Raw genomic sequence first — 13,382 nt, 5'->3', positions numbered from 1 at the left:
CACTGTCTCTTCTGATGTTAGACCAACTGATATAATGGTTCCTTCTGGCCTTAAAACCAATAAGTCCTTTCCCCCCATTCAGGTACCAGTTTGAATCTCCTTGCCTTGGCAGTCACTGTTTTCCCTTTCCCAACTCACCCCACTTTCTCCACCCCAAATCTCAAAGCCAGTTGCATCTCCCTCCATCTTACAATTTCTTGTGCCACTTTGATAGCTATTTCCCTCCTCCTCTCGTTTCAGGTCCACCTCTTATCCCCTCTGCATTTGAGTCATTGCGAGCACAGGCGAGGAATCCTGCCTGCTATCAGTTCTGATGCGTAGGTTTGCAGCAGCCCATTAACAGCAATTGGAGGGAAAGTTCTGCTTAAGATCAGGCTGGAGCATGCTCAGTGCAGATGGACTCTTCAGTGCTTTTATTTGCAAAATTCTAGCAAGTTTCTGTTCAACATGTGAAAACTGTGATTTTTTTTCAAAGACTTGGCCAAATTTTGGCAGTTTGTCCACAGGGTTGGCAAAAGTCACACCTGCCAAATTTAAGTCCCTGATGCGAAGCGTGGGGGGCTTGCAGCTTTTCAAATAAAAGTTCACCAAAATTCTTTAACCTGGGCAAAACCATACCCCCCCCCCAACCTCATTCTCAGAAACAGCTGAACCGTTTTGGCTGACTTTTTTTAACAGCTGGAGGCAGGGACATAGCATGGGCAATTTCAGCCCAGACAGTTAGTTTGGTAAAGTTATAAGCAACTGAAAACAAGGACTTATAATGGGATATAGCAGGCAAGCTTAATAATAAAACACCTATAATAATAACAATAATAATACATAAAAAGTCAGCTCTAAGAGGCCTAGCACAGAACTCACAGCCCCATAAGAGCAGAGGAGGAAGGTACTAACATGGTATTGTCTTTCTTGGACCTGCACTGGTTTGAGGGTTGGGAAACCCCAGATGTAACTAGTAAGCCCTGAAAGCCTGTCAGACGTTGCAGCAGCCTTGTGGGGCTGCCCTGCAGGCTGCTGTATTAATCAGAATGTCCACGGTGTTGCATTTTGTGACTCCAGCACATCCTATATTCCAAAGCTTGTAAGCTAGGGTCTCTCTGGCTGTCCTCAACAGTGTCTGCACCAGGGTCATTCTCTCCATAACAGATCCAGGACTTTTAGGGCCTCTTTATGCCATTGCTACCCTTTTTTCTGGCATAAATGGGCTGGAGCAGATTTGAAGATCTTACTCGTGGTATTTATCCATTTTAATTTATCATAAGACTCTGCAGTTTATCATATGGATATTGCCACTGTATGTGTGGAGTGTGCAGTTATAGCTCACATATACATCTTGCCTGGGAGGAAGAGTGATCCTATGGAGAGGGTACCAGATGGTAAATTAAGAGTCTTGAGCTTCTATTTCCAGCTCTACCATTGACATATAAAGTGTAAACAAGTCACAAATCTGAGATGTGTAGGTAGATAATTCATTACCTCTGAATGAAGCTGTTGATTGAACTGAGGTGCTAAGCCACATCAGAATCTCTTATGTGTAAGTGCTAAGAGTATCTCCTCTTTGGTTTAATGTTTCCGTTATGTAAATTGGGCTACAGACCCATTTTTATTGTATGGTAACTAAACAACAAAACCACATAACCCCGAACCTCCATATTGTTTGTACTAGACCACTGTCCTCACTGTATGTTCTTATGGTGTTTTTTTGATGAGGTAAATGTCCTGTGTTCACATTAGTGAGTTCTTGAATATAGTTACACTAATTTTTTAAAATTTTCTGTGGTCCATTTTGCTTTAGTCGGTGTGTGTTAATTTTTGTGGAGTCTGGAGGCTGCCTATTACACCCCATCCTCTGATTCATCTTCTTGCTAAGTCTTAGACCAGTGGTCCACAAACTGTGGGGCAACCCCCCAGAACATTTAGAGGAGGTATGTGGCAGGGCCTAAGCCAGCCCCCTCCAGGGTGTGGGAAAGGAGCCCCATTTTGCCCCCAGCTCAGCTCCAGCCACAGCACTACTCAGCCCCAGGCCAGCTTTGCCCCTCATTTCCCTCTCCTTCCCCAGGCCAGCTCTGCCTCTAGCCCCAGTTCCTCTTGCATCTCCAGTTCCCCCGCCCTGTTTTCAGCCCAGCTCCTCTACTGAGTAAGCCTTGGCTGTGCAGTAATAGAGGGAGGTGAAGACAGATTTCATTACTGGTGTGTGTGTGTGTGTGTGGGGGGGGGTACAATAGAAGAAGTTGGGCACCATTATTTTAGCCTCTCTCCCCTGAAGGCTATGTTTTGTAGTGCAGCGCTGGGACCTTATTCCTAACATAATTTATTTATCTTCCTTTCCTGCTTCAGTATTCACATAATTTAAAAATGATTGATTAAACTTGCAGAGAAAAATGTGCCTTCCATTCCCAGAGTGCTGAAGGTAACCAAAAATCAGATCTGCTAATGTAAGTATGATTAGAGTATACTCCAAGTGGACCCACCAGCAGTACTTCAGAATAGACCTATTGGTGAGGTTCCCATGGATCCCAAATATGGAAGTAATTTAAATAGCTGTAATTATAAAAAACTAGTTTTATACACTAAGGCTTGTATTTTAAAGCAAGTTTGCTGTGTAGCGGGTGTATGAAAATAGTCTTTCCCTCAATCATTCTTCTGCATGGGCAGCACAGAAACCATTGAAATATAATCAAGATGATCAGAACTCTTGTACTTCATGCTATGGCACCTGAATTTCTTCTTTCTCTTCCTCATAAGAAAGTAACTGATTTCAGAATGATAACCCCCTTCCCCAAGTATGCAACTTACTATAGCCATAGACTGCTTTAAATCCCAGATCTTTGCAGTATAGTTAGTGTGAAACTGAATTGTAAACTTAACTCAGGTGAACTGGAAAGTTTAATGAGGTGCATCTTATACAGTTTACAAGGTAGCCCTTTGCTGACCTTCAAAGCAGACTGTAAAATGGCTTTTTTGAGGGGTGAGCTACAGGTTTATTGCATTTCAGACTCCTGGCTTCTTTTGAGAGTTTTCCCTCCATAAGGAAAGGATGCGATTTTGAGACTTTTTACAGCCAAAAAATTCCCGTCCCCAGAAGAACTATGTTGTTAAATCTCATGTACCTAATTAAATGTTCTGTTCTCAATAAAATGGTGTCAGGGAGTTGGGGGGAGAGGAAGAAAGCTTAAAATCTCTTCCAGATAGAAGAGCATCTAAAGAACAGGTTTGACAGCTTTCCTGTAACTTACTTTAAAATATCTCTGTGCTTGTCTTTTATAAGTACATGCTGAAGAATGAATGGGGTATTAATATGGAAAAACAGCTTGTTCTTTAGAAAGATACTCATATGAAGTGCGTATGGGAGTGGGTGGGTGTTAATTTAGGTTGGTATGTAGGAGAGGCAGCTGAAAGGGAATTTAAAGCAATCTATGGCACATTCTGGATATTTAATCACACTATCATATTGTTAGGCAATATCTTCCTTTCACTCTTGTTTACTATTTACATGATGTTTAAATGTTTTGGTTATGTGTTAGAACTGTCACTATGTCAGAACCAATAAAGAAAAGAAAAATAGATTCCCTGACCGCATTCTTGAGACAATTTGGGTTGTAGTTCCATTTGGAAAATCACTAGAAAATATTGTAGTAGAGCAAATGACACACGAGATACATTGTATTCAATCTTGTGCCCTCTGAGAGAACTTTGATCTAACGAATATTCTGTATTTTAATTTTAGTCGGCTGAATTGCCCTCTCCAGAGTAAAAGCCATAGAAGTGGGCATTAATGCCACAAAAATCTTTTTCTAGAGATTCCCTCCCATTATTACATTGGGAATGCAGGTCAATGAGCCCTGTGGAACTGACTGTGAGGCCTGCCTAGAAATATCCCAAATGTTGACTAGTAATAGAGAGGTAGCCGTGTTAGTCTCATCTTGCTAAAACAAAAGGAAAAACTATGTAGCACTTTAAAAACTAACAAGATGGTTTATTAGGTGATGAGCTTTCGTGGGCCAGACCCACTTTCTCAGATCAAATTGTGGAAGAGAATTGGCATGACCAGGGCTCGCCAGCCGCGCTGTCCAGCGATCTGCGCATGCACAGATCGCCTAAACCTGGCTCTTCCAGGTTGTAATCTACTCGCCACGGGCGAGTAGATTACATAGATTGTCGAGCCCTGGGCATGACCATATATGCCAAAGGAATACAATGAAAAAAGTGAACACATTATAAAACTGACAAATCAGATTTAGTACAGAAGGTGGGGTGAGGGAGAAGGAGGGAGGAAATAGCTATTTATGAGTCAATGAGAGGCTAATCAGGGGTGATAAGTGAGGAAGCTATCTTTGTAATGATTAAGGTAGTTAGCATCTTTGTTAAGGCCCATTCGTAAAGTGTCAAATTTAAGCATGAATGAAAGTTCTGAAGTTTCCCTCTGTAATCTGGTGTTAAAGTCTCTTTGAAGTAAGATGCATGTAGTGAGGTAGTTAAGACTATGTCCAGGTAGGCTTAAATGAAAAGCAACTGGTTTTTCCTTGTGAAGATGTCTGATATCTGATTTGTGGGCATTAATTCTTTGGCAAAGTATCTGAGAAGTCTATCCAATATGCATAGCAGAAGGCTATATGTTGGCCCATGATGGCATAAATTATATTTCTGGATGAACAGGAATATGTGTTCTTGATCATATAACTGACATAGTTAGGTCCAGTGATGGTGTCACCAGAGTAAATATGTGGACAAAGTTGGCAACGGGGTTTGTTGCAAGGGAAAGTTCCAGGGCTGGTAGTAATGTGGTATATCCTGTGGTTGTTGGTAAGAATCTTCCTGAGGTTAGGTGAATGTCTATAGAAGATGAGTCTGTCCCCCAGAGCCTCTCAGAGTGTAGTATCCTGTTCCAGTATAGGTTGTAAGTTACTGATAATGCATTGGAGGGGTTTAAGTTGGGGGCTATAGGTGATGACAAGTGGTGTTCTATTGTTGGTTTTCTTGGGCCTATCTTGAAGCTGTACCCATGGCTGTTCCCATAGCCATGGGTATTCAGAAACCATCTACTTCAAGATAGGCCCAAGAAAACCAACAATAGGACACTAGTGAGTGGCTCCAAGTTGACTTACAGTGGTCCCCAACCTTTCGTGGCTGCCGGGTGTCCGGGGGTGGGGCCGCTCACGTGCCGGGCGTCCGGGGGTGGGGCCGCTTATGCACCATGCTTCCGGGGTGTGGTCATGTATGCGCCGCACTCCCGGGGCTGGGGGCCACTCACGCGCCCTGAGCCCAGGGCCTGCACCGTGCATGTGCCGCATGCCCGGGGCAGGAGCCGCCCACGCGCCCTGGGTCGGCACTGCACATGTGCCACGCACCCTGAGCCCAGGGCCGGCACCATGCATGTGCTGCGCGCCCAGGGCAGGGGCCGCCCATGCACCCGGGGCCGGCAGCATGCATGTGCCGTGGGCGGGACCAGCCCAGATGTTTTGGCGGGTGCACATAAATGCCCCGGCAGGCGCCATGGCGCCTGCGGGCACCGCATTGGGGACCACTGACTTACATCATCATACAGTCAATAAGGTGGTTTCCTATTTATAATGAACAATTTTATCTTTATTATGAGTTTCCAATTTGCCTTGACTATAGGGTAGCCCTGAAATGGACGTTATGACTCCAAGTCACAATCTTCCTCATGGCCGTCCTGCTGTTCTGAGGAGGGAATGAATTCAATCGGTTCTATACTGAATGCAGCATATGCTCCCTGATGTGCTGGTTTAGCTTCTGCATGTGTTGAGGGAGGTAGGGTCTTGGCGCTGCCAAGCATGGGGAGGGAACGTAACAACAGCAAAGACCGCTTTCCTTCCTGCTTTGCTGTCCATGTTATGAGTAGCCAGCACCTGGGTGCAACGGAGCACTGTGGGCTCCTTTTACCCCCTGTGTATCACCATGCTAGCAAAGCCATAATTTGGCCTAATATTTGACATGCTTTTAGCATTTTTTTTTAATACGGAGGTGCTGTCTTCTTTCTAAGTGGACAGCGAGATCAGAATAGCTTTTGTATCATCCTGGAGTTTTCCTTTAACATTTGCTTTGTGGTTTTCTTTGAAATAGACCAAGGATTCACTGTTGTTTAATGTAGAAATACAATGTAAGACACTTGCTTGAGTATAAGAAAATAAAGATATTTTCAGGGGAAACTTTTAAAATGTTGAGATGCATTCAGTAAATGTCTTCCTCATTATACAAATGTGAGATTTGATTGCTACAATAATTACAATAGTGATCTAAATTACTATGTGATCTGTTACCGTAAGACTGCATACTGTTATACTGAATATTGTTTATTCACTAGCCAGAAAAGGATAAGCAGCTCTTGTCAATGAGCTATTTTAGAGAAAATGTTCTACCTCTTGACCTAAACTTCCATTAAAAGAATTACACAACTGTGTAACAAGATGTATAGACACAGACTGAGTGAGAGAGAAGAGCAGGCCTACAGTTTGTTTAGACCTGTGATATCCAACCAGTTCTGAAGCAGTAGCCACTATAGTGGCCACTGCTGTAGCGCACTAGCTACACTCAACCGGTCAAATAGCCACATGTAGCTAGTGTGTTGACATCACAGGTTTAGAGACTTTGTCCTATACAGACATACCATTATTAGGGGCTTTGTCTTATTCACACAGCTATTATACCCCCACCCACCTTTCAAAAAAGTTTCCTGTTTTTTCATACTTGCTCTCTGGTCACCCTAACTCAGTCATGGATAAGAGCTTATTCCCTCGCGTGGTTGGAGAGCTATAACTAGGAAAACGCTCATTTAAAGAAGGGGATTAGACATTTAGCTAGCCATCCCCACCAGACTAAATTAAGGAACTGTGTTTATTAACTGTGGTTTTGTTGCTCTGGTGTTATGCATGGTCAGTTGTTCTCTTTAATTGCTTCACATTGCATAGATAGCTCAGTGATAGGTACCTTCGGAATACTTAGCATAGATTAGCCAGCAAGATGCTTTTTTATAAGATATGGAATAGATAAAAGTCCCTGCACTGAACAGTTTTACAGTTAAACAAAGGCAAAACATCTGCTCAGACAATTGAGGATTAGGAATTGTTGCTGACCAGTCTGATAAGAGAAGGAATCATGGGAAAAGTGGGCTTTAAGGAGGGGTTTCAAAAAAGAGAAGAGAAAAGATGGTGTTTGATGGGGAAGGTAGAGCTGGGAGGAAGGAGTGAATCTCAGAGTAGGGAAGAAGAGGAGAAGCAGTTGGGATTTGTACGATCATAAAAGGGAACGAGAGCAGAGATGAACGGGGAACTAAAATAGAATGTGTCTTTAAAGGAATTTTGATCTTGTCAGTGTCACTGCTCAGTCCCGTAGTGTTAGAAGCCAGTTTAAGCGTAGACTGCATTTACACAAAGTTACACCTGTGGCTGTCTTTTCAGCTGCACAGCTAGATAGACAGGCTCCTTTTGTGTTCCCCTAATCCTTCAAAAGGTCGGGCACTTTTCCAGTTCCCAGGTGCAGGTTATAGCTGTCTGAAAGATGTTTTAACATGCACCAGCTGCTAATGGTCCCAACAGGCTATTACTATTTCACGGGATTGCTGTAGAGATCCAGCCATATCTCTATAGTGGCAGCTGTATGGTGGGATGGCTTGGGTCTCTTCTGAAGCTCTGAAATGGCAGGGTTAAATAGAGGAGATTTTCTGGCAAATAAATTAGGGATGCTTTTTGCTGATGGCCCAGTTTAGACAGAGAATTAGAAGCCTCTGTAAAGTGAATGCAAGTGTTTTATTTTCATAGTAAATATACCTTAAAGGAACCCTCCAATGTTTCATTCTGTGCAACATGTCTGGGTCCCATGAGATTTTACCTGCAAGGTTGCAAAAAAATAGAAAAGATTTCTATACGACTATATCTACACAGCAAAGATATTTCAAAATAACAGCCCTTATTTTGAAATAACTTTCATAGCGTCTACACAGCCAAACCGCTATTTCGAAATAAATTCGAAATAGCGGAGTGCTTATTTTGAATTTCGTAAACCTCATTCTACAAGGAATAACGCAAAATTCAAAATAGTTATTTTGAAATAAGTGCTGTGTAGACACGTATTTAGAAATAGGAGGCCTCCAGCCTTCCCAGGGTGCCCTGGTGGCCACTCCAGCCTCAACCAAGAACACTTCTCTCCCTCCCCAGAGCCCTTACATGGGTAGACTCTGGCCACAGTGCCTGTGCTAGCTCCAAGCCTGCCAGCCCAGAGCCAGTAGCCACTGCCCCTGACCCAGTGGCCCCAAAACATGAGCCAGCAAGCCACTGGCAGCCAGGCCTCCACCGCTCCCCGGGAACAGTCTGCCAGCTCTCTGGAGCCTCTAGGGCCCAAAGAAGGTGGGAGCCTTCCTGGTCCAGGGTGGAGATCATGGACCGTATTCAGGTTTGGGGGGGATACCCCCAACGTCCATGATCTCTGCACTAGAGGGAGGAACGCGGCTGTCTATGGCAGGATAGCTGCCAGCCTGGCCACCAAAGGCCACATGTGAACCCAGGAGCAGGTTTGCATGACAATCAGGTTGGTCCGGCGAGACCCCCAACCCTGAGCCCTGAGCTTCCCCTCCCCCTTCTTCCCTTTGCCTCCCCCTTCCAGCTCCCTCCTCCCAGGTTTCCGCCTCTCCTCTCTGTCAGCCGACGGGGTCAGGGCAGTGTGTGTGTGTGTGTGTGTGTGTGTGTGTGTGTGTGTTTCCGATAAAAGGTTTAACGTTCGTGTCTTTACTGCTAGGACTGGGGTCCCGTCGCAGAGGGTGGCCAGCAGGCCAACAGACGCCCCGTTATATAGGAAGAGCTTATTACACCTTAGATTTTAGCTGCTAGAACACAGGGGTTCCTTCGCAGCGGGCAGCCAAGGAAAGGCTGAAAAGGTGCCCCAACGGATCTTGTCACCTGAGAGTGACACAGATCCAAACGCCCAAGCTCTCCTTATGTCTGTCCCTTTATGACCGGCTGAAGTTCTTTTAAATTGTGCTTGGTTCTGTTACAGCAACTGAAGGAGTCAGGTTAAAGCTTAAACAGTTACAGGTTTATTAAAGAAGCTTATAAATCATATGGTTACAATGGCTATTGCTCTATTTCTTAAATGCTAGCAAATATATATATATATATATAGGTCTTAAAAATGATTACAGGAAAAAGGTAAAGACAGAAAATAGAAATAATGGTACCAAGTGGCAGCTTAATCTTTAAAGAGCTCTAACACTATGTATATATATACTTAAACAAAGGACCACATCCAGGTACAATTTTTACCCCTTTCTGTGCCTCTCGACTCCAGCGTGTCAGGCCAGGGCCGGTCTCTCAATTCCTAGGAAAGACGAATACGAGGTGGGCGTCCCCTCTGGAACCTCGGGAGATCAAAGACCTAACCCGACCAGCAGATAGATGGTAGATTGACACTCAGAGAAAATGTGCTGCTGGACCCATCTATATACCCCTGGGGGCCCGTATCCTCTTTCTTATCTAAGATGCCAAATTGTACTGGTCCGTTTTGTGGCGCCAGTTCTTACAAGCAAGTTTCAAATTAATTTACACTTGCAAGAGAGATAACTAAATTGTGCGTACTAGACATTTTTTTACTGGGCAAGAGATTCCTCCCCCGCGGACGGCTGTGTGTTCGTATCAATATGGGTTTGAGTCAAGGACACTCCTTGGCAGCCTCTTGGTCAGCAATTGGCATATCTCTGTTTACAGCCATTCACGGTCACGGCAGCCTGGGCCTTCTGTTCTGTGTGCCCTGTATGCTCCAGGCAAGCAAAAATGGATGTTACAAGGGGGGTTCCTGTCTGGCTACACTCTCCCACCCTCTCTTTTCCGCTCTCCTGCCTCCTTTCCCCAGTCTCACCAGAGTTTCATTCCCCCCCCCCCCCCCCCCCAGTTTTGTTAAATAAAAAGAGTTTGTCTTCATGAAAATACGTGTAGTGTATTTGACATCGGGGGGTGGGGGGGGATAGGGAGCAGTAAGTGAAAGAACGTGAGGGAAGAAGGAGGCACAAGCCCCCAATGGGGCAGATCAGGGAGGCTTTTAGTGCTCCTCATGGTGGAAGCTTTCCCACAGGGCCTCCTGGATACTGATAGCCCCCAATGGATCTCCTGGATGGCAGCCTGCAGAAAGTGCAGCCAGGCTCACAGCAACGTGTCCACAAGAAGCACTAGAGTGCCCGGGGCAGCTCTGGCTCCATGTGGCAGAGCGCTGTGTTGTCCCGAGTGAGGGCAAGCAGAGCATGCAGAGGCAAAATGCTTTGCTGTCCCTCATCGAGGTAGACAAGCAATCAGGGAAAGGTGAGAACCGGCTGTCCGAGGGGGGGCGGGGAGCTTTAAGCACAGACCTCAGATAGCCTCAGGCAGCAGCCCCACACAATAAGTCCTGACCTGGTGCCCTGCTGGAACTGGTTCCGGACAGCCTTAAATGCCATTCAGAGTCCATTCAGTGTGGATGCACTATTTTGAAATAGCAAAATGCTATTTTGAAATGCATTTTGTGTGTAGATGCGCAATTTCGAAATAAGCTATTTCAAAATAACATTGTAGTGTAGACATACCCTACTAGATCAGGACATGCTACTCCACCCCCTGTCTCCAGGGAAACAGGTTAATGCTAAGGTGACTGATAGAAGGAGGCTTAGGTTCTTCTGTTGTGGTAGCTATAAAATGAATGCTTGTGTAGCAGTCCTTGGTTCAGAGATGCCAACGTTCCCTAATTTTCCACAGTTCTCCCGATTTTTTGCATGTAATTACGAAATTACTAATTCAGATGTAAATCTTCTAATTTCGCAAGTGCGTGTGTCACTCCCCACCTTCGTGATCCAAAAAAGACAGCACATAGTTCTGTGGCTCCAGGAAGAGCATTCTTCTCCACTTCCCCTGTGGCAATGGGCAGGCTGCAGGAGGTAAAGGTAAACTACCATGATTTTGAAAGGGTTTGGTGCTGCTGGATTCACCACCAAAGCTCCAGGCCAGGTGCTGCATTCTGCCTGCCCTTTATGAGCTCTTGTGGACTGTGTTCGAACCCTCTGGGCACCTGGAGCACAACATGCAGCCTGTGGCTTGGGCAATGAGTACAGCCTCCCAAACCCCTCCGAAGTCACCACAACTTGCCTCCTATCAGACGCTCACAGTCTGCAGGATAGATGAAGCCAGAGGGGCAAGAGAAGTTTATGGTGACAAAAGAAAGAGGGTAATAGAAGAATGAGAAGATGAGGAGGCTCATCCCAGGCAGTAGGTCCAGGCCTGGGACTGGTCAATGCAGTTAAGAGCCCTGGTGGCATTGGAAAGCAGCTTACCAAGGGCTGTTTCTCCCTTTCTCCCTATTTTGGGAGTAGGAGTCAGGGTCTCCCTCCAGCTCCTAGGCATAGACAAGAAGCAGAGGGAAGAGAAAGGTCCAAGCAAGCTCCCTCATTCTGCCCTAATGTTTGTGAGCATTCCTAAACGTCTCAGAACCAGGTTGTCATCTCGGCTTGGTATATGCTAGGAGAATTTTTTCAGGATTCATTGGCAATAATTTGGATGTTTTTTGACAGTCGCCCAGCTTCCCAAGCAGTCTGCTTCCTTTTGCACACAAATAGATCTAATTACTAGCCAACATGAAAATGCAGCTGAATTAAAGAGGTATAGATAGCAAGGGAAAGTATGGACTTGCTTGACAGTTAATCCTTTTGCTGCTTTGAAAGAGAGAGGATAAATATTTGTGTGTGGTCATTATGGATTCTAGTAAAAAAAACCTAGAATGTATTTTTTTTTCTTGAGATCATTAAATGGTAAATTTTAAGTATTTTCAAATAGTCAGGTTCAAACTACTAGTTTTAATTTGTAATTAGCACTGTTTTGCTGTTGGTTGATAAGTTTTGAAGAAATGCATCTCAAAAGTGGCTCAAGGCAGCTGATTCTGTTTTCTTGATATTCAGAAGGACATAGTGTGCAACATTTTCAGGAAAAAAAGCAACTACAGTTACATGACTAACATTTTCCTTAAAGTGCTACCAAAGTTTAAGCTTTTTGGATCCTAAGGCTGGAGGAAGAAAACTTGCCACGTTGCTCTTACTAAAATAGCTGTCAATTGGTTATTTGAGTTGAGGCTTTTTTAAATACATTTTTGGGAGACAAGTCAGAAAAGCAGTTTTCTGATGTATCCATGTTGACTGCAGATAGAATTTTACACTCTGCATATTATACATACTGCAACTGTGCTAATAGTATTATTTTTTCTTTCATAGGACTCTGCCCAGGAGAGTGTCATTACCCGAGACATTCATCGAACATTTCCAGCCCATGACTATTTCAAGGACACAGGAGGAGACGGGCAGGAATCACTATACAAGATCTGTAAGGTATGGTCAGTTTTCTCAATAAAAAAAATGGTTTGAGATTTTGCAGTGATTTTTAATTCTTTCTTATAGCTTTGGTCTGGTTCAGATCAGTGCTCAGTAAAATCCTAAAACTTTATTTGGATTACAGATGTAATTTCAGTGTTCCTCTGGATTAAACCTACTCAAGTGGTTCTTGTAACTTCATATTCTGTATCTTCTCAAGAGAGTCTGGGGAGATGATATGCTTTGCTGATGAGCAGTACCATCTCACGGGTCTGTGGTAACTCTTAATGCCAGGCAACACAGGTTTATGGAAAATAGATCTTGTCGTACTAGTTTAATACCTTTGTTATGAGATCACAATTTTGGTTCTTTAAGGCATTTGACTTGGTACCACAAAACATTATATTTAAAAAACTATATCAATTCACAAAAAACACCAAAATACCTCAAATGGATTAACTAAGGCAGAGTGTTAGGTTCAAAAGTGTTTTCAGTGGAGTCCTGAAGTGATTGGTTCTTACTCCTATGCTGTTTAATGTTTTTGTCAATGATCTGGAAGTTTGCAGATGACACAAACATTAAATAGGTAAATAATAAAGAGGACGGGTCACTGATTCTGTGATCTGGATTTCTTGGTAAAGTGGGAGCATGCAAATATGCATTTCAGTATGGTCAGATTCATACATCTAAGAAAAAAGACTGCAGACCATGCTTACAGGATGTGGTTTTTTCCCCCCTGGGAAGCAGCAACTCTGACAAGATTTGGTAATCACGATGGATAATCAGATAAACATGAGCTCCCAGCGTGACACTGTGACCAAAGGACTAGTGTGATACTTAGGTGCATAATTGGAAAGAATGAGGAGGAGTATAGCGCACAGTCAATCTGTGGAACTCCTTGCCAGAGGATGTGGTGAAGGCTAGGACTTTAACAGGGTTCAAAAAAGCCCTACAGGATCTCTTGTACATTTCAAAAGAGGAATGCAGTACTCTGCGTGCAGCCCGGGTCCAGCGGGAAGTTCCTCTGACTCTGGGCTCCATGAGGGCACTT

General features: G+C 44.1%; 1 protein-coding gene across 6 annotated transcripts in view; it reads left to right on the top strand.

Annotated features, from left to right (window-relative positions):
• RABGAP1L (RAB GTPase activating protein 1 like) overlaps positions 1 to 13,382 on the top strand; it is a 414,231-nt gene that overhangs the window by 226,477 nt on the left and 174,372 nt on the right. For all 6 annotated transcript variants that reach the window (XM_075936918.1, XM_075936919.1, XM_075936921.1 and 3 more), the window contains one exon: positions 12,236 to 12,349. In XM_075936918.1, coding sequence (XP_075793033.1) covers positions 12,236 to 12,349 — 114 coding nt within the window. The remainder of the gene's footprint in view (positions 1 to 12,235; positions 12,350 to 13,382) is intronic.

This window comes from Pelodiscus sinensis, chromosome 9 (assembly GCF_049634645.1).
Source record: "Pelodiscus sinensis isolate JC-2024 chromosome 9, ASM4963464v1, whole genome shotgun sequence".
In the NCBI taxonomy this organism is placed as follows: domain Eukaryota; kingdom Metazoa; phylum Chordata; order Testudines; family Trionychidae; genus Pelodiscus; species Pelodiscus sinensis.
The sequence above is the reverse complement of the archived record's forward strand: the minus strand, read 5'-3'. Positions and strand labels throughout refer to the sequence as shown.